The sequence below is a fragment of the Numenius arquata genome, chromosome 21 (genome assembly GCF_964106895.1).
Source record: "Numenius arquata chromosome 21, bNumArq3.hap1.1, whole genome shotgun sequence".
NCBI classification, from domain to species: Eukaryota; Metazoa; Chordata; class Aves; order Charadriiformes; family Scolopacidae; genus Numenius; species Numenius arquata.
In genome coordinates, this window is record NC_133596.1 from 5,477,873 (window position 1) to 5,505,084 (window position 27,212).

At 56.0% G+C, this 27,212-nt stretch overlaps 3 protein-coding genes across 5 annotated transcripts in view; 1 reads left to right on the forward strand and 2 right to left on the reverse strand.

Annotated features, from left to right (window-relative positions):
- Positions 1–423: 423 nt before the first annotated feature.
- Positions 424–9,385, forward strand: PPIE (peptidylprolyl isomerase E). 3 transcript variants are annotated; one of them, XM_074162234.1, is made up of 11 exons: positions 424–471; positions 565–663; positions 819–862; positions 1,844–1,870; positions 2,071–2,152; positions 2,605–2,705; positions 2,834–2,957; positions 3,043–3,228; positions 4,181–4,323; positions 8,791–8,810; positions 9,352–9,385. In XM_074162234.1, exons 1-11 carry the CDS (start codon positions 441–443, stop codon positions 9,383–9,385), a joined length of 891 nt encoding a protein of 296 aa, XP_074018335.1. In that variant the 5' UTR covers positions 424–440. The 3 variants fall into 3 exon arrangements, with proteins under 3 accessions (XP_074018335.1, XP_074018336.1, XP_074018334.1); XM_074162235.1 differs by having other exon boundaries at positions 2,873–2,957; XM_074162233.1 differs by lacking the exons at positions 8,791–8,810; positions 9,352–9,385 and adding an exon at positions 4,448–5,282.
- On the reverse strand, positions 7,349–19,777 carry BMP8A (bone morphogenetic protein 8a). The gene is made up of 7 exons (XM_074162232.1): positions 19,348–19,777; positions 12,322–12,514; positions 11,157–11,305; positions 10,200–10,394; positions 9,355–9,434; positions 8,857–8,967; positions 7,349–7,498 (listed from the first exon to the last, which is right to left on the reverse strand). The coding sequence occupies exons 1-7, from the start codon at positions 19,775–19,777 to the stop codon at positions 7,349–7,351; spliced, it is 1,308 nt and encodes a 435-aa protein (XP_074018333.1).
- Positions 19,778–20,942: 1,165 nt separating this feature from the next.
- The window catches only part of MACF1 (microtubule actin crosslinking factor 1), a 121,896-nt gene continuing 115,626 nt past the window's right edge, over positions 20,943–27,212 (reverse strand). Inside the window, exons 98-101 of the mRNA XM_074162236.1 lie at positions 26,289–26,562; positions 25,596–25,706; positions 23,403–23,526; positions 20,943–22,580 (exon numbers count right to left, since the gene is read on the reverse strand). Coding sequence (XP_074018337.1) covers positions 22,324–22,580; positions 23,403–23,526; positions 25,596–25,706; positions 26,289–26,562 — 766 coding nt within the window. The 3' untranslated portion in view covers positions 20,943–22,323. The remainder of the gene's footprint in view (positions 22,581–23,402; positions 23,527–25,595; positions 25,707–26,288; positions 26,563–27,212) is intronic.

The window sequence follows — 27,212 nt, forward strand, 5'->3', positions numbered from 1 at the left end:
CGTCCTGTCTCTACGTGCCCTTGTAAAAAGACCCTCCCCAACTTTCCTGGAGCCCCTTTAGGGACTGGAAGGGGCTCTAAATTCTACCTGGAGCCTTCTCTTCTCCAGGCTGAACGCCCCCAACTCTCTCAGCCTGTCCTCCCGGCAGAGGGGCTCCAGCCCTCCCAGCATCTCCATGGCCCCCTCAGGTCCGTGCCCTTGCGCTGAAGGCGGTGCATGGCGTGTCCCAGGAGGGACTTGTAAGTGCCAGATTCACCCTTTTCCTAGGAAAATAACCAGGAATCCCCCTTGGAAATGCGGTGCCGGGCTGTCCTCCCGTAGCACCGTTCCTCCGCTCCCAGCTGGGGTCGCTCGTCTCCCGGTGTCCCCGCTCCGTCCCCTCGGAAGGGCTCCGGGCCGGGGCGGGCGGGGCCGCGGGGCGGTTCCGGGGCGGAGGGAAGATGGCGGCCACCAAGCGGGTGCTGTACGTGGGTGAGTGGCGGGGCCCGGGGGGGGGGGGGGGTGGGAGGCTGCCCCCAGCGGGGCCGGGGGGTCGGTGGGCGCTGACGGGTGTCCGTCCCGCAGGGGGGCTGGCCGAGGAGGTGGACGAGAAGGTGCTTCACGCCGCCTTCATCCCCTTCGGAGACATCACCGACATCCAGATCCCGCTGGACTACGAGACGGGTGCGTGGCCCGGGGGTCGGGGGCATCCCCTCGGAGCATCCACCCGGGGCAGGGAGGTGTCCCCGGGGGGGGACACACGGGACCCAGCCGCCGCTGGGTGGCCGTGGGACCGGTGTGTTGTTCCTTCCCGTGACCGCTGGCTTCTTTTTCTCCAGAAAAGCACCGGGGATTCGCCTTCGTTGAATTTGAGCTGGCGGAGGTGAGAATCACGGAGTGGTGGGGGTCAGAAGGGACCTCTGGAGATCGTCTCCTCCACCCCCCTGCCAAAGCAGGTCCACCCAGAGCAGGTCGCACAGGATGGTGTCCAGGCGGGGTTTGAACATCTCCAGAGAAGGAGACCCCGCACCCTCTCTGGGCAGCCTCTTCCAGGGCTCTGGAACCCTCACAGGAAAGAAGTTCCTCCTCATGTTCAGGTGGAACTTTGTCCTGTCCCCGGGCCCCACTGAGAAGAGCCTGGCCCCATCCTCTTGCCACCCGCCCTTTAGCTATTGCTCAGCATGGATGAGGTCCCCTCTCAGTCTGCTCTTCTCCAGCTGAACAGCCCCAAGGTCCTCAGCCTTTCCTCAGCAGAGAGATGCTCCAGCCCTTCATCATCCTCGTAGCCTCCGCTGGACTCTCTCCAGCAGTTCCTTGTCCTTCTTGAACTGGGGAGCCCAGAACTGGACCCAGCGCTGCAGATGGGGACAGATGGAAGCTGGAGGGGTGGGGGCTGCTTTAGCTGCCGGTTCTGCTTTTCCAGGTTCTCCTTTTTCCCATTTTCTTTTGAGCTGAAACGTGGCCACTGCTGGCCCAAACTGCCCCCCTCCTGTCCCTGGGGCTCAGCAGCCATTGGGGGGGGGGTTCTTTGCTTCGTGGGCCGCACAGGCTGGTGTATATTTGCTGTCTTATAATCTGCCCTGGGCTTCATACACAAAATCCTCCAAATATTTTATGTAAATGATAAAGAATCATATGTGAAATGAGTTTGCAGATTGGTTGGGGGAAGACGAACCCCAGATTCTGGTTTGGATGCAGCTCCCATCGGTTTTTACAGCCCTGGGGTAGATGAGCTGCAGGAAAACAGTCCTTAGGCAGTCTTTTTTGCAAGGAGATGGTGGGGCACGTGTATGCTGAGCCTTGCTCTTAAAGATAGAGAGAGAAGACGTGATGATAATAATGGTTTTCTTTGCTTTTTTGGCAGGATGCGGCGGCAGCCATTGACAACATGGTACGGACCCTCTTCCCACTCACCCACGGAGACGCGGGGCTTTGCCCTCTCCCCGGTGGCACGGAGCGGGGCCCTGTGTGGTGTGGGCCACGTAGAGGAAACAAGCTCTGTTTTCCTCTGACCTCCGCGGGGATTTGCCAGGAAATGGTGATTTTTTTTTACCTTTTGGGGGGCTTTGTTGTGCTTTTTCCCCTCTGCAGAACGAGTCCGAGCTCTTCGGCAGGACAATCCGCGTGAACTTGGCCAAACCAATGCGAATTAAAGAAGGCTCCTCCAGGCCTGGTGAGTTGGTGCCTGGGAGGGGAGAGAGTCCCCGGGGACCTTCAGAGCTCCCTGCGTCAGCCTTTCTGCTTCCCAGAGCCTGAGGCAGAGACCTCTGCTCTGCCTCCTGTTGGGGTTCTCGGGGACCTGAGTGGCAGCCTTACAACCGAATAAATTAATAACCAAATAAGTTAATAAATTAATAACCAAGTAAGTTAATAACCCAATAACCAAAAATATTCCCCAAGTTCTTGGGTGGAAACACTCTTGGCCGCACTTGCAATTGCCTTCATGCCCTCTGAGAGAGGGCACAGCACGCACGTGCCAGGCAAAATTACCCACACATCTGGGCCACATCTGTAAAAGCAGTGGCCCGATGATGTGTGGCACCCGGCCTGTGCAGCCGCCTGTGTGCCCACGCGTGGCCCTGCCATTCGGTTCCTGTGCCCTGACCCTTCCTTTTGCCACCGCAGTCTGGTCGGATGATGACTGGCTGAAGAAGTTTTCGGGGAAGACCCTGGAGGAGAACACAGAGGAGGCAGGAGCAGAAGCCTCCAAACCGGAGGCACAGGAGGTAGGAAAAACAACCGGAGCCGCCTGTATCCCCGCTGTCCCTAAGGCTGAGAGCATGAGGCCGGCCCTCTCTGGAGGCAGAGCAGAGCAGTGTCATCTCAACTTGCTTTTTCTTCTTCTCCCGCCCAGGGTGAGCCTCCTGCCAAGAAAGCCCGGGCCAACCCTCAGGTTTACATGGACATCAAGATCGGAAACAAGCCTGCGGGGCGGCTGCAGATCCTCCTGCGCTCGGATGTGGTGCCCATGACTGTAGGTGAGGAGAGGTCCGGCCTCCCCAGCGCGGTGGCTTCCAGCTGTGATGCGGCTCTCACTTCTCCTCCCTCTTTTCCCCCAAACAGAGAATTTCCGCTGCCTCTGCACCCATGAGAAGGGCTTCGGCTTCAAAGGGAGCAGCTTCCACCGCATCATCCCCCAGTTCATGTGCCAGGCCGGCGACTTCACCAACCACAACGGCACCGGGGGCAAATCCATCTACGGGAAGAAGTTTGATGATGAAAACTTCATTCTCAAACACACGGGGCCAGGTAGAGCCATCTCCCTGGGCGGGGGCTGGAGAGCAAATTGGCTCAGTATCATTTAGGGGCCGCGCTCGGTCTGTTTTGACCTAGACCGTGTTGATAGTGGCAGCCCGGAATTATAATCTATGTTGGCCAAACGCTTCTGCGGCGGCGTAATCTTCCCTGGTCAGACCATCGCGTGTCTCCGGTGTTCAGCAAGCAGAAACCCATCGTTCTCTCTCCATCCACGCGCTGTTCATTTCACTGAATTTCACTGAATTTTTAGAGTTGGAAGGGACCATAGAGATCATCTAGTCCAACTCCCCTGCCGAAGCAGGATTGCCCAGAGCATGTCAGAGCATGTTACTCAGGACTGCATCCAGGCGGGTCTTGAAAATCTCCAAAGAAGGAGACTCCACACCCTCCCTGGGCAGCCTGTTCCAGGGCTCTGGCACCCTCACCGGGAAGAAGTTTCTTCTCATATTTGAGTGGAACCTCCTATGTTCCAACTTGTGCCCGTTGCCCCTCGTCCTCTCACTGGCAACCACTGAAAAGAGTCTGGCTCCCTCCTCCTTCAACCCACCCTTCAGATACTTATAAGCATTTATAAGCAATTTATAAGCACTTATAAGCAATTTCCAGCATTACAGAAGGGGAGAAAGCGTCTCAGAGCTGCTCTCCTCTTTGGTTTTAGAGGGGGAAAGTCAGAGTGTGACTGTGAAAAGCGGCAACAAGCAAGGTTTATCTCCGTACAAACAGCATTTCTATTACTGCAACTAAAAATAGATATGAGCAATCTCCAGCACTTGCCATCTTTCATGTTTGCAAGCGTTTCTCTCTCAGCGTAATTGGTTTCCACCGGTTTCTGTGAAGTTTAATACTCCTAAAACCCGCAGCGTTTTGCAGCGCACGGGAAGGGGTTTGGGTCGAAGTAGCAGCTCAGGTGCTGGAGCCATAACACAACGCTTTTTGCTCACAGGGCTGTTATCGATGGCGAACTCCGGCCCAAACACCAACGGCTCCCAGTTCTTCATCACTTGCGACAAAACGGACTGGCTGGACGGGAAGCACGTGGTGTTCGGCGAGGTGACGGAGGGCATGGACGTGGTGCGGCAGATCGAGGTGGGTGCCGGTGGTCGGGGCAGAGCCCACCTCCTTCCTGCCCACAGATTCTGAGCTTTTAATTCTTTTTTTTTTTTTTTTTTTTTTTTTTTTAATTTTAATTCCTGCTGCTCTCTTCCCAAAGGCTCAGGGCACCAAAGACGGGAAACCGAAGCAGAAGGTGATCATCTCGGACTGCGGGGAGTGCCCGTGAGCTCGGCTCTTGGAGGGGACTGGATGGGGGGAGCCTGGACAGGAGGGGACAGGGAATCAGATGGAGGGGACGCACAGCCCCATGACCCCCCGACAGCGCCCAGCTCCCCCAGCTTGTGTGGAAATTTCCCTGCGAAGCTTGGCGTGTGTGTGCCTGGGGACAGCCCTGTGGGGCTCCCACCCACCCCAGGAGAAACGGCTTCTCAGCCCGCGCCGGCCTGGGCTGCCCCGAGCGGGGCCGGCCCCTTCTGCTGCTGTGTTCAGGAAAGACTTTATATTTGGTAAAAATAAAAAACTAGTTTTAAAAATACTGAGGACCTACCCCAGGCTGTTGAATTCTCACCGTGTGAGGATGGTCTTTGCTTTTGAGCAAAGATGCCTTTTTTTTTTTTTTTTGCATTTGCCCTTATCTTCCCAAATCCGGTGCCTCGATCCCAGCTCCAGGGGAACTTAACTGAGCTGGGGCAAGAAGAGCAAAGTGGAATCTCTCCTGCTTTTCCAGCAGCAGGGTCTGGTGGAGGCATTTTTGGCCTGTCCCCGGCTCTGTAGTGTCCTTTCCCATCAGCAGAGGGTGGCAGGTCCCTGGCTGGTGGCCGTCCTGCTGGGGAGCCAGCCTGGTCCAACTCCGCCTGCATCCCAGAGGGATGTGGAAGTGGGAGAACAAGGTCTGGACAAGAAGCAGCAGGAAATACAGAAGCCCTTTGGGTGATAACGGTTGGACTTGATGATCCTAAAAGTCCCTTCCAAACAAGAAAATTCTATGATAGAATAAAAATAAAAAATAAAAATAAAAATAAAAAAACCATGGTGAGGCTGTAGGAAGGGGTTTAATTTCCAGACTCTGGTTTGCAGAGCGGGATAGGGGTGAGCGTTTATAGTTCCCATCAGTGGGCAGCTCTGACTGTGCACCGTGAAGGTAACCACATCGTTGGAAAGTGATTGATTTGGGGTTTCCTGTGAAAATTACAGCGCTGGGTACTTCTGGGAATGTGTGTTTTGGGGGGAGGAAGGGATGTGTGCGGCTTTGAGCTTGGGCAGGAGGGATGGGGCTGCCGGGGCAGAGACGAGGGTCGGGTGCATGGGGCTGGGGTTTGGGGGGTGTTTCCTGGGGTTTAGGGGGGTGGTTTTTGGGGTTTGGGGGTGTTTTATGGGGCTTGGGGGTGTTTTCTGGGGTTTGGGGGATGTTTTCTGGGGTTTGGGGAGTGTTTTCTGGGGTCTGGGGATGTTTTCTGGGGTTTGGGGGATGTTTTCTGGGGTCTGGGGATGTTTTCTGGGGTTTGGGGGTGTTTTCTAGGGCTTGTGCAATCGGAGATTTTTCGATTTCTGGGTTGCTTTTATTCCCTTGCTGGTTTTCCCCGCTGTCTGGGGGCTGTGCATTGCCCCTACACCTGGGACAAGGTGAGGTGTGGGCACTCGGACGCGATATCCGACAAACGGACAAACCCACCCAGCGTTTCCCTTCCTCACTCCCTCCTTTTTGGTCTTTAAATGGCAAATTTCTGACGACGGTCCCTTGCAAGACACCTCCAGCCCTCGCTCCGTGGGAGAGTCTGTGGAAGCCCTGGCCTTTCTGGAAAAGGCAGGACGATGCACGGAGTCACCATCGCATCCTGAGCTGGATTTCTTGTGGAATTAGCTGGAATTTCCAAAGAAGCGAGGATTTCGTTTCTCATGAATCCCGCCATCGGCAGGGAGCGGATCTTACTTTGGTGGGTTTATTGGGATTTTTTTTTTTTTTTCCTTTGCATTTGGCTCAGCCAGGTTCGTTATTTGCTTAGTGATGCGAGGTTCCCTGGGTGCCCGAGCTGAGGAACGGGCCAGGCCCTTTCCTTTTAAAATCACGGCAAATAAACAACTTAATTGTGCAAATAGAGAAGGGAAGGTGCCCGGGGCCGGTGTGGTCGCAGCCCCGTTGCGAGCCCACGGGAAGCATCCACCGGTGAGCGCGGCCGCTCCTCCCGGCCGGGGAGACACAGCCTGACCTAAAACTCACATCACAGCAGTTTGCCAGGGCTCGTTTTCAAGCAAATAGGTACAATTTTAGCCAATCCCAAGTATTTTTTCGTTGCGAAATCCCCTCTGCCGAACAGAGCGCTGCTGTGCCGTGACATTTATTAAAAAACAAACAGCAAGAGAAACTGCGTGTTTACTTTCCAGACTCGGCATTTATTTTATAACAGTGTCAGAGCTCAATATGGATATTTTATTTTTTTTTTCCAACCGGCTGCGTTTCGTGAACTTTAAGTAAAGGGGAGCGGGTTAGTCAGCCAGCTACTTAATTGGCTGATGGTGTTTTCATTAAGGGAATTAAAAGCGCTGGGTAGAGGTGGGTTCGTTAGACGTACGTGGCTAGAAACAGCTCAGTCCCACAGCGACTCGGATGCCACCTCCCATGTCCTAATTACCCTTCAGCCCTAATTGCCCCTGTGAAACACCAGGGTCTGCGACAGCCTCTGGGCCAGCAGCGCTGGGGGAAAACACATCAGCCACCGACAGACAGATGCGTATCCAGCCACAAATCCTCTCTTCCCTATATATATATATATATATATGTATAGATATGACTGTGTCTCATTAAGTGTAGTTAAGAGAAGAAAAGTTTTATATTATTTACATCCACTTCTAGGAAGGGGCGGGAGGAATTTCTTTTTATTTTTTTTTTTATTATTATTATTAATGGGCTTTGCTGCGATGGGGGCCCATGAAACTCCTCTTCCACACAGGCAGCAGGAGCCCAGTGTCACATTTCTCCGTCGGGGATGGGACATTCGGGGACGGGGATGGGACATTCAAGGATGGGAATGGGAATGGGGATGGGGAAGGGACCCGGGGGTCAGTGGCAGCCGCAGGATTTCACCACCATGTTGCGGTGCTTCTTGAGGATGACGTTGTTGTTGCTGTCGTAGTAGAGGACGGAGGTGGCACTGAGCTTGGTGGGGGCACAGCACGCCTTGGGCACGGCCTCGGGCTTCATCAGGTGGACCTGGGGGGGGATGGATGGAGCCCGTCAGCACCGGGAAACGTGGCCTCGGGCAGAAGAAAAAAAGCATCAAACCAGCCCTTAACTGCAAAAAAAAAAAATCCCTGGGTGAATGGGGAGATTATTTCCAGCTTTTTGCAAAAATATTTATTCTGAACTCTGGGCAGTCCTTGCTGCAGTTTATATTGGATCGGGGTGGCACTGCGCGGGCTGGGCAGCCCCTTCATTAATTTGGGATTTCTGGGCCCTTTTTCTCGCTGTAAATAGGCAAATAGCTAAAAAGAAAATAAATCAGGGCAGCGCGGGTCTCATCCCAGCGTGGGCGGGGGGTGCTGGGTGCTGTCGCAATAGAGATTCTCCTGCAGGGCTCAGCGCCGCCCCAAATTTAACATATTGCACTGAAAATCTTAACGTACACAACAGCTTTCTCAAGGCGACTCTCCTTCTCGTTCGTCGGAGGACGGGCGTTATCCCAGGAACGCGCCGGACGGCATGAACTGGGAGGCTCACAGGCTGCTGGGCAGCACACAGCCCTCGCCGGCTTTATCCGACATGTGCAATTAATTTATTGCAGGGGCAGCCGAGCTCTCCCAGTTCGGAAGTCCGGTGTTTTTGCTGTCAAACCCTGCTATTTACAGCCCCGGCCAGGGCTGGCACGGCTCCCCGGCCGCGTTTGCCCCAGCGCTTCCCAGAAGGGTCGGATCTGGGCGCCAGGTGATTCACATCCTGCCCAAAGGGCTCCGTTTCAGGAAAAGCGTGGGGTTTAGGGGTGTAAGGGGAAAAGGGGACCCCTCCTTGCCACTGCCAGGATCGTGCCCATCCCCAGACGGGGCCTCTGGCAGCTTCGTTAATGCAAAAATTAAACCCCGCCAGGCGACACCTTCAAAGGCTCGGCTGAGGATTCGGCGCTCCCTGTAATTAACCGCGAACACCGGAGCCGGTGTGACTCTGCCATTGGGAAATCAAACACTCACAGGGCAGGAAATTCCAGAAATTAAAGCACCGGGGCTGGGATGCAGGGTGGGTTTGGGGAAAAAAAAAAAAAAAAAAAAGAGAAAAAAAGAGAGAAACCAAAACAGGGCATTAAAACCTTCCTGCTTGGAATATGCTGAGCCCAACGCTTGGGCACTGAGCCGCAGCGGAGCTTCGTGGGGCCTCGGACCGAGCCCTGGGGCTGGCGAGGAGGATGCAGGGACGAGGACAAAGGGGAGCCCCCATCCAGATGTGCACGCCCCCCACTGATGCCTTATTGACAGCTGGAGCTAAACTGCACCCTCCCACCTAAACGCTCTCAGCCCCAAATCCAGCTCGCCATGTGGACCCGCCGGGCTCCCATTGCTCCCCCCGGGGCTGTCACTGACCAGGGACTGCAGGATGGCGTGGTTGGTGGCGTTCATGCAGGAGTCCAGGGGGAAGGCGCACTCCCCCTCGCAGTAATAGGCTGAGTAACCCTGCGGGGCGATCACCCAGTCCTGCAAAAACAACAACAACAAAAAAAAAAAGGGGGGTTTTACACCCTGGGTTTCACCTTTTCTGTGCCCTTCACCCATTCCCCACCTGCAAAAACAACCCAGCCGCCTCCTCCCCGGGCAGCTGTGCCAGCAGCGAGGGTTTAATTTTGATTTTTTGGCCCGAGGCAGGAGTTGTTCGGGGTCAGCGGTGGGGTTTGGGGTTGTGGCAGTTCATGTTTGCCTTCCCAGCTCCCGGGATGGGGCTACGGCAGCTCCCGGTTGCCCCGCACTACTCAGATGCTTTATGGGCAGGAGAAGCCGGGTTGGGAGGGAGCCCGAGGGGGGGGGACGATGGTTTTGGGTTTTTTTTTTTTTTTATTGCATTTACTTCTCCCCGTGGACAAGTACCAGCCAGCCAAGGTCTTGGAAGCTGACGTAGAGCTCGTGGCGCCGGCAAACCTGCCGCCCATCCGTGGCGTGGACATCATCTGCGGGAGAAGGGGACAGGCAGGGTTAGCCCATGGTGCCGGCATCCTGACCCCCCCCTTTTCCCACCACAGTGGGTGGGATTTTCCCACCACCGCTCGTGGGTGGGATTGAACAGCCCCATGGTTGGGGTTAGGCCAGGAAAACAGAAGAAGAGAAGCCTCCGTGGCTGCACAAAGGGAAAAGAAGCTTCAAACTGGCCTGAAATTTATTGTTCCAACATCAGGGTGAGGGGATTCAGCCTGGGAAGGGCTAAATCATCTCTGGAATCCACCTCCCCCTTCCCTGGAGGGGTTCAAGGCCAGGTTAGAGGGGGCTTGGAGCAACCTGGCCTGGTGGGAGGTGTCCCTGCCCATGGCAGGGGGTGGCACTGGATGGTCATTAAGGTCCCTTCCAACCCAAACCGTTCTGTGATTCTATGAAATCCCAGGCGGATTTGGCTTTGAGGATTCCTCAAGCTAAATGGCTTTGGGAGAGCTGGAGCTTCTCGCTCCCCTCGTGCCTGAGCAGCTTTCCAGGTCCATGACACCATCCTGGGGCTGTGACACCATCCCGGGGTGATGCCCTCCCAGGGCAGCTTCAAAGCCAAGGGCAATGCTTCAAAAAGTCCAGGACCCCCGATCCTAAAAACCCAGAGCTTTGCTTTGGGAATGCGTTTTTGGGCCAAAATTGGGATTCCTTGCAAGACAAGGTACTTGCAGAAGGTCCCTTGGTCACGGCAGCCCCAGAGGCCGGTCTTTTCCAGAGGAACCCCACAAAACTCTTACCAAAAATTCCCGGCAGCTTGTTTGGATGCGGGAGGTCGTTGCTCTTCTTGTGCTGCCGCCTCCTGGGGGGCTTGGCCGCCCGCGTAACGCGCGCGGGGCTGGGGCTCGCCCGGAAAAATGTCACCATGAAGGGTTGCTTGGAGCGGGGCCCCCGGCGCCCCAACAGCCCCGCCAAGCCCGGGTCGACGCTGTGCCCTACAAGGACAGGACCATGGTTTGCTCTCAGAACAAAGTCATTCTGAGAACTCATTCGATTAAAGCAAGGAGGAAAAAAAAATACAGGAAATTTGCAGTGGAGAGCTGTGGTTTGGATGTCCTGGGTGGCTGGACCCCCCCCCAGGGCCCCTCTTCTGCTGTTGGTGGATGTATGATGGACGGCTCACAGAGACAGTATGGCCTCACCCTGCACGGTCACCACCACACGATGGTCACATAGAGCAATTCGAGGATTTAAACCAAGCGAGACCGATTTTTCCCCCTCGCCGGGGAGGTCAGCTAGGTGCGCTGGGAGGGAAGGGGACGGATGGGGCATTAACGGCTGCGATTTCTCCCTCCGCCTCCATGGGACCAGAGATGCTCTTTGTGTGCCCGCGCACCTGCAAACGGCAACTTTGGAGCAGATTTGGCTCCTTGGCGAGAAGAGGGTTAATACTCCAGCACATACAGGAGGATCCCTCCAGGTGAGGAGTTCATTAAGTGCTAATGGGGTTATTACAGCCCACACCAGGAACCCCATTAGCATTAATGCCTTGGGGAGGTTTTGCCATCCCAGCTTGCCTGCAAACCCAGCTCCTCCGACTTCTGGCCTCTGCTGTTTCCCCATCACAGCTGGAAATTTAAAAATTGCAGCGAAACAACTCCCCCCACACACAGAGCTGCCCACCGTGGCACCAAAAAGGGAGATGAGAGGGCTCCAATTCCCGAGGATTCGGCCCCAAACGCTGCCGGTAGGCTCACCATCATCCGTCTCCACGTAGAGTCGCAGCCCCAGGTTGTATTTCCGATCCACTAACCAGTGGTTGCTGGCGGCCGTGACGTCAAACACCAGCCAGCCCTCGGTCCCAGCACGCAGGTCCTGGACATCCAGCAGGAACAGGTCAGACTCCCTGTGGAAATGGGGGAAAAACCGAGCAGGTGAGTAATAGTACCCAAAGGACATCGGCACCGGCGGCCATTCATGGAAATGACTCCTCGGTGCCTGTGTCCGTACAGGTCCCAGCACAGCAGGGTCAGGACAGCAGCTCCCGGTGCTTCCGGCTGTTCCGCACATGGTGGTGGCAGCTGTGCTGGGAAAAGCATCCTCCCAGTCCTGGCCAAAATGCCGGGGTGTGGCATTGCCCGGTGGGAAAGCATGGGAACAGCCAGCCACGGCAGTGCTGCTTCCCTCGGCATTTGTATGGTGGTAGGAAGGGAAAGTGCTGGGGCTGGTGCTTGCTGGGGGACCCCATCCCCATCTTCATCCTCATCCTCCTTCCCACCATCTTCATTCCTATCCCCATTCCCATCCCCACCATCTTCATTTCCATTCCCATCCCCACCATCTTCATTCCCATTCCCATCCCCACCATCTTCATTCCCATTCCCATCCCCACCATCTTCATTCCCATTCTCATCCCCATCATCTTCATTTCCATCCCCATTCCCATCCCCAACATCTTCATTTTCATTCCCATCCCCACCATCCCCGTTCTCATCCCCACCATCTTCATTCCCATCCCCGTTCTCATCCCCACCATCTTCATTCCCATCCCCATTCTCAACCCCACCATCTTCATCCCCATTCCCATCCCCACCATCTTCATTCCCATTCCCATCCCCACCATCTTCATTCCCATCCCCATTCCCATCCCCACCATCTTCATTCCCATTCCCATTCTCAACCCCACCATCTTCATTCCCATCCCCATTCCCATCCCCACCATCTTCATTCCCATCCCCATTCCCATCCCCACCATCTTCATTCCCATTCCCATTCTCAACCCCACCATCTTCATCCCCATTCCCATCCCCACCATCTTCATTCCCATCCCCATGCCCACCATCTTGCTTCCTATCCCCATCCCTGTCTCCATCCTCATCCCCATTCCCATCCACATCTCCATCCCGTCCCTGTCCCCGTCACCTGTTGGAGTGCTCAGCAGCGATCTCGTAGATGCTGACGTGGAGGGTGTTGTTGGCGTGGTGGGTGACGCCCCGCGCCTTGTAGATGCGAAACTCGGCGGCCGTCACCGACTCTCCCGTGGGCACCTGGGTCAGGTCGAACCTGAACTCCTTCCAGTAGGGCTTCGGGGAGAAGATGTCCCGGTCCTGCTCGACTGCGGAGCAAAGGGGTCAGGGAGGGCTGTGCCGGGATGCGGTGGCCCTTCCTGCCCCTCTGGCCATCCCGATGGGCTGATCAAAGCCTGCAGAGCCCCCCCACTGGGTCCCACTGACCCGATTTGTCCCCAATTTGGGGACAAACTCCACTGAGCTCTTGGCTGCTGCTGCTGCCAACTCCCATCGCTCCTCTCCAGAGGGTTTTAATCTTGATGCATCTCTCTCCTGTTTTTTGCATAATTTATTTTGCTGTAAACCCACCAGCCTCTTTCTTTGTTATTAATTAAAAACTTTATTTATTAATTAAAAAAAATAAAAAGAAAATAAAAAGCATGAAGACTTGGCTACGGCAGGCGCCCAGAGAAGCTGCCCCTCGTGCTGCAGCCCTTTGCTCTTCTCCAAAGGGTGAAAAATCCACCCAAAAATCCCAAGTTTTGGGGGTCGGTGGGACCCTCTGGAGCAGAAATCGGGGTTTTTGCAGCTTTTCTTGCTGCAGGTGCTCGGGGGACAAACTCTGGACAGCCTGGGGCTCGCCGGGGCCATGGAGGGTGTCACAGGTCCCCTCTCCCCCACAGGCTTCGGGCTGCTGAAATATAAAGATTTTTCAGCCTCTGGGAGACTGGGGGGGAACTGTCAGGTCCCTGCTCTGTAAAAATAAAAACCTCACTTTTTACTGAAAACACCTACTTTCTGCAGAAATCTAGTGCGTGTTGGGAAAGGAAAAATCTGGTGATTTTTTTTTTTTTTTTTTTTTTTTTTTAAGTTAAGTCCATAAAGAAAAAAACCAGCATCGTTCTTTACGGTAATGCAGCCCCGCACATTTTCTTTAATATGTAATTATTTTCTTCAAATTGTTCTTTTCAAATATTCCGGGCTGCCATGACTGAATGTAATTAAAGTGATTAAAGCTCCTCCGGCTTCAGGCGCAAAAGCGACATAACAAATCTGACCCAGCGCTTACTTTTAAAAATAAACCAAGCAAATAATTAATTAAATAAAAAAACGTACATTTTAAATGTGATTTTTAACTGATGCTGGGGGGGGGGGCAGGAAGGGGGGGAAACATTCAAAATTTAATATATCATAAAGTTTGCCATCCCTGTTTATAGAGGGGGGGAGCAGCATGGAGCATCCCTCCAACCCGAACACTGAGAGTTTAATTTATGCATCCATGGGTTGGGTGGGTTTTTTTTCCTCCTTTTTTAATTTTTTTTTTTTTAATTCCTTTTTATAAAAAAAACCAAACAAAAAAACAACCCCACATTCCCTCCAGCTACTGGGCTCACCACAAGTTATGTTACAAAAAAAGCCCGGGGCCGGGCGGGCAGGGGCGGATGCGGAGAACGTTTCCTGCTGCTCGGCCGGCGGCCAGCTGCGGGCGGGAGGATGCTGGGGGGAGACGGATCCGTCCCCTGCACCCCCCCGGGGGGGAACACGCAGACCCCGCCCCGACCCCCCTGCAGCCCCTCGGGGGGCTCCCTGACCCTTTTCTGCTTTTTCGTTTCTTCCACTGACCCATCGCTGATGGTTTAACGCTCCTGGGCCATTAAAGATGCTGCTGAGGCCGTCGATGCCTCATGGATCTTGGAAAATCCTTAAATCCGCCCCAAAACACAACCAGAGGAATCACAGAATTGATTGGAATCCCCTGCTTTTTTTTTGCTTTTTTTTTTTCTTTGTTTTACTGATACACCCCAAGTGGGAGGTCCTGCGAGGGGTCCAGGGGACACTCAGGTACAAAGCAGTGTCCCACTTCAGTCACCTGGGTATTTCATGGGTTGCCCCTTTGCTCCCTGGCATCAGATGAGACCCAAAGAGATCAAATATGGGCTCAAAAACCGCCACAGTCTTCACGGACCGAGTGTCTCTGGCAAAGTGATGCTGCGGCACCGCTCGGGTGGACCTCGGTCCAGGGAAGGGCAGGGGGAGTTTTGTGGCCAACCCAAGGAGGTCACAGGGACCCGGAGACACAGAAAAAGCCCCCCCCCCCAGGTGATTTTTCAACCCCAGAGAAGGGTGAAAACTATTGCTCAAGAAGTTTGTTATGAAATCTGTGGAGGTGATGGAGGAGAGCGGGGCTGAAGGCAGAGGGGGTGAGCGGGGAGGGAAGACCTGCCTGGGGGATGAGAAACGCTCAAGGGGACCACAATTAGCTGTGCACCTTGATGAACCAAATAAACTGGACTCATTAGTATTTGGGATGGGAGACAAGGAGGAATCCCTTGCTTTCTGCTCCATTTTGAGGAGCAGAAGAGGGAACACCCCCCCACCTTGGAAGGGCAGGACCGAGGGCGAAGCATCATCTCCTGCGCCGCAGAGGAGGGTGATGGGGATGGGACCAGCAAACAGCAGCCCGGGCTGATGATCAGCAGGTTGGGGGGGGTGGGATGGGGGGGGTGGGGGTTAATATCACCATATTTTCTGGCAAAATAAGGACTGCAAAATTACAACCCTGCAGCGGGGGAGCGTGTGTCACATCCCGAAAGCACCCAGCACCCTTCTGCCCAGGCAGAAAAGTGGGTGCTAAGATGCTGCTGGGAGGGGGGGGGGGGGGGATGCATGTGTGCAGGCAATGGGCCCTCCCCAGAGCCTGTCGTGCCTGGGAACCTGCTATTGATTCGAGGCGGGTTGAGTCAGCCGCACCGCCAACCCTCAATTATCTGTGGGCGGATTATCCGGATTGCGGATGAGACACACTAAAAAAACCCAACCCAAGCTCTTTGCTCTCCTTGCCCCCTCCTTTGGCATTTACCGTCTCCTCCCCCCCCCAAGAGCTGCTGCGTCTTTCCCCAAAGCTGAATGCCACGAATGTGCCCTGTGCTCCCACCAACCCCCCAAAAAATTATAAAAAAGAAATATTATATACCTATATAAATGGCCATGTTATCAGAGTTAGGTTGATGGTTGGGCTAGATGATCTTAAAGGTCCCTTCCAACCCGGACAATTCGATGATTCTATGGTTCTATGAGGCCACGCAAGCCCTGGCAGGGGATGCCCAGCCCCCTGTCCCCCAGCCCCTGCACGGTCCTGGGCTCTTCCCAGCCATGGGGCGATGCTGCCCTTCGTCCTGCTCCCCAGGTTATTTTTAGCTGCACTTTTTCATTGTAAACTTTTCCTGTTTCTATAAACTGCGCATCAGTTGTAATTACTGGTCCTGGCTGCTCCCGATGGTCCCCATGATCATTTCAGACACTAAATTAAAAGGAAATGCCAGGATATTCAACCACATCAAGCGCTCAGAATCCTAAAATAGGTTTAAAGGAGATGCAAGGAAGATGCTATCCTTCGCTTGCAAGCGGGAAAAAATAAGCTCCGGAGGTTCTCCGAAGTGGGGAGAGATTCCAGAGTTATCCCAAGCTGCAGCGGAGTCTCTACCAGGCTCCTGCTTCATCCCACGAGCACTTCCTCCGTCCTCCCGAGATGAACATCAGGAGCCACAGGACACAGGGTTCGGCATCGGGTACCCCCAGCCTGGATGCCAGCGGCTGTGGGGCAGCCTTGGCCCCCCTGCTTGCATCCCCCCCCCAGCCCTACAAACAGCCAGCTGAGGAGCTGGACCCCAGGGGATTTTATTTGCAAAGCTTTTCCCACTTAAAACACGCACGGCGGGTGCCGACAGAGCACCAACACCTCAGCATGGGCTCATCCCGCGCTGCCGGAAAAACGATGCCGAGCCCTCGCAGATGCCCAGAGGAGGCACAAACAGCTGCAAAATGAAGTCAGGAGTGGAAAAATCCTGACCCTGCTGCTGCCAGCAGTTTGGATTTGGGTGGTAACTGCACGGGGGCACCGAGGCCGGCAGCGGGCGATGCTCCGCCGGCGTGGGGGGCAGAGCAGTACACCCCAACTCCCCGGATAAATCAAAGATGTTGCCCCAAGCTCCCACCCCGCACGCGGGGCACTGCAGAGAGGGCTGCCCTGCCTTCTCCCCCCAAGTCCTCCCCAAGGAGCAGACCCGGGAAGTCAGGGTTTGCCAGGAAGGTGCCCAGCTGCCCCACTGCTTCATCCCAAACAACCGCGGGGGGAGCACGGCCACATCCTGGGGCAGCGGCGGGCGCCGTGGAGGGAAAGGGAGGACACGTGTGTTGTGGTGCCGACAGGCAGCCATGGGGGGCTCGGGCAGCACCATGAGCTGCCTCCTCACCTTCCCGTTACAACCCTCTCTGCTCCGTGATTATACCCTGCACGTAACCGTGACTCACGGCGGGTGGCTCAGTCCCGGCCGAGAAGAAATCTCCAAGCCCATCCCTACCCCAGGCTTAAAAATACAACCCACCTGACCGCCCCAGTTAGCGCACAAAAATAGCACGGGTCAGGTTTATACAAAGAGGTTTATCCTCACGCCGAGAGGCAGCGAGCGGGACGGGATGGGTGGATCCACCATCACCAAACCCAACCCAAGGTGCCCGGTGGCCACCCATCGCCTGGGGGGCCCTGGCTGCCCCCGGCCCCACCGCTTGCCCAGACCAACAGGGCTCTCTGCCTGCCCAAACTGGGATGTGTTTGTGCGCTGGGGAGGTTTGTCATTTCCTCTTCCCAGGAAAAAGGTGTGCCGTTGGGAGCCGCGCTCCGGCCTGGCTCACACAGGGCTCCCTGGGGTGGCTGGGAGCAAAGAGGTCCAAGCGCCCAACTTACCCCATTTGCATGCCCCCATCAGGGTAATTGTGCAGCACATTACGTATGCAAATGAAAGCTAGCCTTCTCCCACAAAAATTTATTTAATTAACATGAAGGGGCTGACGAAGCCGCAGAAATCAAAGCCATTCAAATTGAAGGCTGGAACCGTGTTCCCCAGCTCCCCCGACTGCTCCAGGAGCACCGGGAAGGGGAGCGGCCCCAGCACCCCAGTGCCAGCACCGACACCTCCCACGCAGCTCCCCGTCCCCCCCCCCTCTCCCTTCCCAAACATCCCACCCTGCCTGTCATCAAACCTGGCCATTTTAAAACACTTTTTGGTGCTTGCGTGGTCTTGAGTGTTGAAGGAGCCAGGATTTGGTGCCCCAGCATTGCTTCCCTCCGTCCTGGCTTCCCTGGATCACTGAGCCCCCACAGCCCCAGGGGTTGGGTGCTGGGTGCCTACTCCCGTGGGTGCCCCCAACCACCGCCTGGTTCAGCAGGGTCTACCCCAGGCTTCTTTACATCCGCAGGTGGTACAGGCGATGTAAGAATGGATGGAGAGGACCTGGGAGATGCCTCCACAGCCCTCCCTCACCCGTACCTGCTCCCGAGGCTGCAGGTCCCCTCCCTGCCTGGGCTCCCTGGAGAGGGTTTCTCCCCATGCTCGGAGGGCTGTGGGGGACCCCGTGGGGGTCCTGAAGGGGTGCGGGGGAGGAAAGGGGCCCTGGCCCCACTGATGCCGGCTGGAAATAGCTCTGCTTTCGCTGCCGCTCACGCAACTGCCTGGAAATGGGACAGTGGCTGGAGCCGGGCATTGCTCAGTAACCAGCTGGACGGGATTCCAGCAATAATTAGCAACCTTGAGGATTTTATTTTGAACCGTGATTCAGTGTCCCACCGCCGGTAATTCGGTCCACCCCGCCACCGGCACGAGAGCTGCTGTCCTGCCTGCGTCCCCCCCACCGCTCGCTCCGTGACCGGTTTGTGTGTGCCCACCAAAATGGGGAGTGCCGGGTGGGCAACGCGGCTCCCTGGAGCAGGACGAACTTGCCTCGTCCCACGGTGGTTCCCAGCCTCCCTCCGCTGCCTTAGGACGGAGAGAGCGTTCGGGGGAAGCAGCCCGGTTCATTTTAACTTGGGGACAAGCTCACCGAGTTCCCCCAGCCCTCCCTCACCGCATGCTTTTTCCCCCTCTCCATCTCCACTCTTTTAAGGATTTTTTTTTTGTTTTTTTTTTGCCGGGGGGGACGGCAGTGGCTCTCTCCCATCACCCAGGGTGCAGCCCCACGGCCACCGTGTCCCTCAACAGCCGCTCTCCTGCTGTAATTAAGCTCAATTCTGCGCACAAGAGGCTTTTCCGAGCAGGGACTCGGGAGGAAGCACCCCGGGACCGAGGGATGCTCGGAGCCCTCAGTCCGACAGCTACGGTCCCCTGCCCGCAGCCAGGGACCGGGTTTGCTCCGCGGGGTTTGGCTGGGGGTCGGTTCGGTAGCCCGGGCTCCCTGCCGTTCCCAGCCCGTGCCCCGTCCCACCGTGCGCTGCCCCCCCCCCGGTACCTTCCCCGGTGTCTCCCGGGAGCTGCGAGCGTCAACCCCGAGCGCACCGGGGAGATGCGCTGCCCTGTGCCGGGGCTCGACCGCCGCCTCCGCCTCCCGTCCTGCCCGTGCTCCCCGGTCTGCTCCGGTCCCCCCGGTCCCTCCGTGCGCCCCGGTCCTGCCCAAGGCGCCTGGATCCTGCTCGTGCCCCCCGGCCCCCCCCGTAGGCTCCGGTCCCTCCGGTGCGCCCCGGTTTGCTGCCGTCCCTCCGGTCCTGCTAAAGCCGCCAATATCCTGCCCGCACGTCTCGGTCCTCCCGCCCGGTGCCCCCGCGGGCTCCGGTCCTCCCGGTGCGACCCGGTCCCCCCACAAGTTCCGCTCCCCCCAGTTTCTCCGGTGCGTCCCCCCGCAGGCTCCGGTTCCTCCGGTCCGTCTAAAACCGCCTAGATCCTGCCCGCAAGCCCCGGCGTCCCCGGTTCCCCCGGTGCGACCCCGTCCCCCCTCGCAAGCCCCGGTGTCCCCGGTGAGACCCGGTCCTCCCGGTGTCACCGCAGGCTCCGGTCCTCCCGGTGCGACCCGGTCCCCTCGCAAGTCCCGGTGTCCCCAGTTCCCCCGGTGCGTCCCGGGCCCCCCCCCCACGGGCTCTACTCGCCCCCGGTGCCCCCGGTGCGTCGCTCACCCATGTTGACGAGGCTGACGACGGTGTCGGCGCGGCTGACGACGCTGCCCGGCGGGGGGCTCTGGGTGCTGAGCCCGGTGAGCACCGGCCGCGATACCGCCGCCTCCTCCTCCTCCTCCTCCCCCTCTTCCTCGCCGGCCACGGCGTGGTAGAGGTCGAGCATGAAGAGCGGGGCGGCGGCGGCGGGGGCGCGGGCGGCGGCGGGGGTCCGAGGCCGCGGCCGGCCGGGCAGCCCCAGCACGGCCAGGATCTCCCGCTGCACGTCCCGCCGCTCGCCGCCGCTCAGCCGCCGCTGGAGGAAACCGGCGGCGTGGAGGCGGCGGCGGAGGACGCTGCCGCTGCCCAGCTGGCACAGCACCGCCGCCGCCCACAGCAGCGCCAGGGCCCCCAGCGGACCCCGACCCGCCGCCGCCCCGCCACCCGGCCCCATGGCACCGCCGCCGCCGCCGCCGCCGCCGCCGCCCGGACCCCCGCCCCCCCCACCCCCCCCCCCGCCCGCTGCGGTGCGGTGCGGTACGGCCCCGGGCACGGGCAGGGGCACGGTCCCGGCCCCGGCCCGCCCCGGCGGGGCGAGGGAAAGGGACGGTCCCGCCGGCGGCACCGCCCCGGCCACGGCTCCGGGACGCCCCGGCCCTCCCCGCCCGGCGGCCCCGGGGTACGGGGTGTAGGGCTGGGGATAAGAACCCGTGGGCAGCAGTTCCTGGGGATGCTCACCCTCGTGGGCGCACAAACACACGACCGCTCAAATCCATGGGGACCCATCCCGATGGATGCTCACCTTCGTGGGCACCCAAACGCGTGAACACTCAAGCCCATGGGCACCCATCCCACTGGATGCTCACCCATCTCTACGGATGCTCACCTTCGTGGGCACCCAAACACGTGAACACTCAAGCCCATGGGCACCCATCCCACTGGATGCTCACCCATCTCTACGGATGCTCACCTTCATGGGCACCCAAACACATCAACACCCAAACCCGTGGGCACCCATCACTATTGGCACTCAAACCCATGGACATCCACTCCCATTGGCACCCAACCACATGGACACCTACCCCTATGGATGCTCACCCCCATGGGCACTCAAACCCATGGGCATCCGTGCCCATTGACATCCAAACCCATGGGCACCCACCCCTACAGATGCTCATCCCCGTGGGCACCTAAACTCATGGACACCCCCTTTGCTCAATGGGTTCTCACCCTGTGTACCCACCTCCATGGATACCCACCTTCATGGATGCTGACCTCACCGAGCACCCACCTCACCAACACCCAACACCACCATGCACCCACCTCGCCAACCGCTCTCACTGGCAAACAACCACTCCAACAGCCACCCTCACCAGTTGGCATCCTCACCGGTGGGCACCCACCTCGCCAGCACGTACCCACACCACCGGGCACCCTTCCCAGCACCCACCCACCCACCCACCCAGGCCTTTTAATTTTGGGGCTGGTGGTTCCCTGCTCCCTTCTGCAAGGAAACCTGGGTGCAGACACCCCACGGCTGGCGCAGCCGTCGCCTCCCCGTGTGGGATGAACAGCCTCAGCTCTCGTACTTACAAAGCTAACACCGTGGAATAAAGTAGGAGGCAAGATTGTTTATTACCGCAAGCAATTTTAATACAAAAATGTGTCTGGTTTTTAAACAATTCATTGGTAGAGCTTCAGTTTTGCCTCAATTTAAACCAATTGAGAGAATCACACAGCAACACGGTCAGAGCCGGAGAGGAACAATATTTAATAAATAGAGGGGCGCCGCGGAGCCCTCTCCCCCGGCCCGTCTCCTGGTCACTTGGTCAGTTTGATTTTATTACAAAGAAAAAGTAGCGTACAAAAGCGAGACAGGACTTGTAGCAAGTGTGCTGGTGAGACTCGATTTCAAGGACAAGCGACTGTGCGTGTAAGTCCAGATTTCTTCTAGGAGCAGAGGTCACATCAATCTCAGCCTGGTTGGAAGTGGAATGACCAGTTAAATAATAAATAGGAAAAAAAAAAAAAAGAGAGAGATGCGGATAAATAGCGATTCTGTAAGGAACACCTTGGGTCGGTCTTTTAAGCCATCAATCCAGAAGAATCCTCTTAATTTGTAGGACCCACCACCGCTAAAGGGATGTATCTGCGTGATCCCGAGCTGCAATTTTACCAGCGTGCTCTCCTCGGGCCGGCTTCAGCGTGAACCCCCCCCCCCTCCCTCCCCCAAAACCCATCACCATTTCTTTGTTCTTTAAAAAAAAAAAACGAAGTTGCCGGGACAGTATTTTCAAGACAGCAATTGTCATGACCTTCGCTGTAGTGTGTGCAAATTTTATTAAGTCAAACTCCGCTTTCTTCAGGTAAAACCACATAGCTTTAAAAAAAATGGAAACATAAGCCCCGAGTCCCCTCACCTCATGTTTCTCTGGTTGAGGTATCTGTGATTTACAAAAAGAGAGTTCCTTGAACACTGTAGGATTCAGGTCTTTGTTTTTAAATATAATTTACCTTGCTGAGACAGCAAGTTAAGTTTATAAAGATGCATTTAGGAAACAATCCTAAAAGATAAAGCAGGTTCGCACCCTGCACCGCGCAGAAATCCTATTTATATTTTAGTTTTTCTTTACACTTTCACATCTTGACCTTTTTTTTTTTTTTGCTTCCTTTTTTTTTTTATTTTCTTTTTCTTTTTTTTTTTTCTTTCTCTCCCACATTTCAGTTTTCCAGGCCCCTCCCTGAACAGGGGTCACCGAGAGGCAATTTTTTTATCTACATAAATATTCACATGAAAATAGTAACTTACAAAAAAGGAAAAAAAAAAAAAAAAAACAAAAAACCAAATAAGGCAGCTTCATAACACAACTTTCTTTTACACTTTTAACAATATAGTTTCTCCCATTTAGAATAAATATACATCCAATGTACGTAGAAGGGTTAAAAATTGGACACAGGTTGGGTTTTCTTTCTTGCTTTCGGGAGGGCGTGGGTACAGTATTATCTTTTAGGGCCTGGAGTTTTTGGGGTGGCAGTGGTTGTTTTCTTGGACATGGTGGGGATTTTGGAGGGCTTGGCCATGCCCCGGCGTGAGCTGCCCTGCCCGCCGGCCACGCTGCTCTCCGAAGTGTCCGAACACGCCGACTGCGTCTCCAGCAGGTCGAAATCGGAGGCGTCGCTTCCCCGCCGGCTGCTGGCCCGGCTGCCCGTGCGGCTCCCGGCGCGGCTGGTGGGACGACTGGCTGTTTTTTTAGGATCTGGAAGAGCCGTGAGAGAGAGAGAGAGCGGTGAGCCGGGAGGAGGAAGAAAATGACGATGATGATGATGATGATGATGATTCCTCCCCATCCCATCCAAATCCCCAGCACTGCTGCGGCTGCTTTCAACCACCCGCCCAGCATCCCTGGAACGGTGGGTTTGGCATCAGGATAAATTAGTTCCAAGGTTTTAATGAAGCAGCAGCAAACCCTCGCACTGCAGAAGTGCCACGGAGATGGCTGGAGCCCCTCTGCTATGGGGAGAGGCTGAGAGAGTTGGGGGGGTTCATCCTGGAGAAGAGAAGGCTCCGGGGAGAACTTAGAGCCCCTTCCAGTCCCTAAAGGGGCTCCAGGAAAGCTCGGGGGGGGACTCTTGATCAGGAAGGGGGGCCATAGGACGAGGGGGAAGGGTTTTAAACTGAAAGAGGGGAGGTTGAGATGAGGTGTCAGGAGGAAACGTTTCACTGTGAGGGTGGTGAGAGCCTGGCCCAGGTTGCCCAGAGAAGCTGGGGCTGCCCCATCCCTGGAGGGGTTCAAGGCCAGGTTGGAGGGGGCTTGGAGCGACCTGGTCTGGGGGGAGGTGTCCTTGCCCAGGGCAGGGGGGTGGAATGGGATAATCTCTAAGGTCCCTTCCAACCCAAACCACTCTGTGATTCTAAAAGCGCTGCAGCATCCCCTCTCCCAGGCAGGGACACAGCGGTGGCGACTCCCCAACTCACTGCGGGCTCCCTAAATATTCAAATATTTTCTCTCCCAATTTAAGCCCTCAAGTAGGAACATCGGTGGGAGGAGTTTTTTTTTGGTCTTTGCACCTAAACTTACCTGCCCGACTGGTTTTGGCACCTGTAGAGACTGGTGAGGAGCTGTTACTGGTGTCCCCAGCCAGGGAGGTTCGGCTGGAGTGGAAGGTGGGTCGCTTCAGCTTGCTGCCCGCCGAGGGGGTCACCTTGGGAGGAAGAACACACAGAGCACCCTTTAGCCATCACCCGGGTCCGCAGTGGGCCAAGATCCCATCCGAGATCAGTACCTCGGCGAAAAGATTTTGACATCTTTTAAGGAACACCCATCTTAATGGTCAAGGAGAAGACAAGCTGTCGTTTCAGCAGCGGGTTAATTAAAAGGAAAAAAAAAAAAAAAAAAAAAAAAAAGAAGAAAAAAGCTCGGATCCTGAAAATTTGGAGGGCAAGGGCAGTTTGTGCGCTGCAGGGTGATGCACAGCTATTTGTTGGAAAAAAAAAAACATAAAAGCAAAACTGCTCTCCATCGGAGGGGCAGAGCATCCTCCGGGCTCAAAAGCTCCACAAAGGGAATGTGAAATCTTACAAAAATAGGTATTCTAGCATCTAAGCAGCTCATGAAGGACCGTTTTGGAAGGTCAAATACAACGCGGTGTCTTGAGAAACACATCCCGTGGTCGGGGGGAGGCATCAGCGCAGTGTCACTCTGCCAGGGACAGGGATGTCCCCCCGGTGCCGGTGCCCCAGGCAGCTCCATGCACCCCCCAACCCTGGGGGACAGACAAATTTGAAGAGCGAGATGCAGGGACACAAACCACAGCGAATGGGCTTCGGTCGCATCCTGAAACGGTGCTTTTCCTGACCTTTAAGATGTTGCCAAGGCAGATTTGGGATGGGGGGGGCAGGAGGGGGGGGGAAGCAGCACAACAGGCAGCTCTGCCCCCGCCGCTGCGGAGGAAAGCGAAGGGGAAGGCGCCGGGTGGGCAAGGGCACCCGGATCCAGTTGGAAAAGGGCAGCTCCAGTTTCTACACACCGACCAAAGCTCTGGGTTTGGGGCAGCGGCCGCAGGAAAGCGGCTGCCCGGGGTGTCCCCTGTCCCCCCCAGGGGCTGCCCGCGGTGTCCCCTGTCCCCCCGGGGACACCGTGCTGCAGGGATGGCTCCAGCCCAGCTGCATCCCTGGGCAGATGTAGATAAACACCGGAGAGCATTTCCCAATGAGCTTTAAAGCAACAGCTGGAGGTTCCCTTCCACCCCCCGCAATTTTGTGACTTTTGGGAAACTTAGAAATATTAATATGTCAGGAAACTGGAGCTGCAGTGGGGGAGAGGGGGGGTGAGCAGCGGGCTCCCCTTCGGGCGCCGAGGGTGTGTGTGTGGGGAATTAAAATCCATTAAGGGGTGATTGCGAAGGTACCATTTTCATCATCAGCGATTTCGATTCTCCTCCTTGATCCTATTTTACCAACAAGTTAAGAGCAGCAAGCAGGCAATTTAGGGCAATGGGGGAAGTGCTCCTGACCTTCTGGTGATTTAATAAAATCAATAATCATTCCTTTCCCCGCGTGGAGGCGGCGCCGAGCAAGACGCGGCTATCTCGCCAGCGCACGCCGCCAGGCAGCGAATCCCCGCCATCGACCGGGTTAATAATTTCTCCTCCCCCCATCGATAAGGTCAGGGAGAGGCTGAAGTTTTAGGGAGATTCAAAGTCTCAGCCCCGAAATTCGTCCCTCCTGGGAAGCGGCAAGCCGGCGGCAGCGCCGGCCACACCATGGGTGCTTCTAACGCGGGTGAGAAAGGAATACGGGCGCTTCATCCAAAGGGGAGGCGGCGTGGTTACCGCGCCTGCGCCGCGCAGCTGGTTTTCAAGTCTCAAACCCGGCTGTTGAGTTTTTCAAGTCCCAAGTCGGATTCCCATTTTTTTTTTTTTTTTTTTTTTTTTTTTTTTCCGAAAAGCCAAACCACGGCCGCTCCGAAAGCTATCAAAGCTTGGCAAAAGTCGCGCCGTTTTTATAAGCGCTGAAAGAAGGGAGACCTCCCCCTCTCGGTTTTGAAAGCAGGTGGAACGTGAAGCGCGAGCCCTTGTGCTTTATCCTAAGGCGGATGTTTTTATTTAATCCGAGTTAGAAACCCATGAAAAACGCTAACAGTCCGAGCGTTAGCGGTGCTGACAAGCGCTGCTTCTACCACAAAGAAAGCGTTAAAACAGGCAAAGGAGCAGGACGTCTCCGTGCCAGCGGCTCTCCGGCCTGTCCTCGGGGCTGCGAGACCATACTCTACCTCGGCGCTGGGGAGCTGGAAGTCGGAATAATCGAATCCCCTCAGGGGGGTGCCCGCTTTACTGTTTATCAACCAGGGTTTGTCATAACATCGGGAGAAGTGATGTGGAGTCTGTGAAATGGAAAATCCAAGGGTGGGGAGGGAGGGGGTGGGAGGGGGAAGAGGTAGGAGTGAGTGAAAAGAAAAAAAAAAAAGAAAAAGAAACGGAAATGTATCTGGAATGGGGGAAAACGGCACTAAAATGAAACGAAAACCGAAAAGGAATTATATAAATTAAAGGGAAAAAAAACCCAAACAGATCATGAAATAAAACATGCATGGGCAGACGATGTGGTGGGAAAGGAGAGACGATGGGCGATGGCTTCCTCCTGCGCGCCGGCCGGACACCACGGCTGCAGCACTGCCCTGCCTTGGGGACCAGGAGCCTTCGGCTGCAGAGCTGGGGACCCTCCGGCCATGAGTGCCCAGCTGGGGCTGGAAACCTGTCCTGCCCCATCCCACCACCCGCGTGGACAGCAGGGTTCTTCCTGCAGACCCCACGAACACCTTCTAGAGACGACAGTAACCATCAAGCCCCTGATCCCCAACCTCCCTCCTCTTCCTCCATACACCTTCTCATCTCACTGAGATGGGTTTGGAGGTCACCAGGTTTTAAAGAAGAAGAAAGAGGAAGGTTTCACGCGCCAACCCCACCTTGGCCCCGCTGGCCGGCGTTGCAGGAGAGGATGGCATGGAGGCGCAGCTGTGGTTGCTCTGGCTGGCGCTGGAGCTGGATCGCGTCGGGGAGGCTGCCCGGGAGGATGGTTTCGATCTTCGGCCTCGCGATCGGAAGGGTGTCATTCCCTGGGAGGCCCCCTCCGGCAAGATGAATTTCTCTCGGAGTTCAAGGTTGGTCCGTCCTCGTGCTGGAAGGGGACAAAAGGAGATGAGACCTGAGGTTGACGTGAACCTGACATCGATACTGGGGCTCAGGAGGCTCCGGGGGTCAGAGCACGTGTCCTTGTGGTGTCTCCCAAAGCCCATCTCCGAGCAGCAGATGGCAGCGAGACCATCCCAACTCTCTTGCTCTGCACCAACCACCTCCTGCCACGGGTCAAGCTCTTTGAGAAATTGGCTGATCAAAAGCTCCCTGAGGCCCATGAATTCATAGTGGATGCTCTACTTTCTCTAGTGCCCTGGGGAAAGCAAGCGCGATGGCCTTTAAACACGGTGTGTTACAACAATATCATCTTTAACATCACTTAAAAATAGTAAGAGCAGCTTTGACAGGTTGCGGTTCTGCTCTCTGACAGCTCTGGGCAGCTCTTCACCAATTTTGGGGGAGAAGCGTGAGAGAAATGACTACAACCCATTAAAAGCGAACTTTAAAATTCTCATCCAAATGCCCCAAAGAGCTGGAGGGTCTCCCTTCGACAAGCAAGGAGGGAGAAGGTCTGTGGCCATCAGCTCCTGGGCCAGCTGACACATCCTGATGTGTCTCACACGGTGTCTGAACGGAGAGCGAGGGCAGGCACCGAGCCCTACGAGACACGGGAGCGATTTTAGACCGACCAGAAAGCCAAGGTAGCGGTTGCAGAAGGGAAGCACCACGCTGAGATAACCAAGGGATGGAAATAA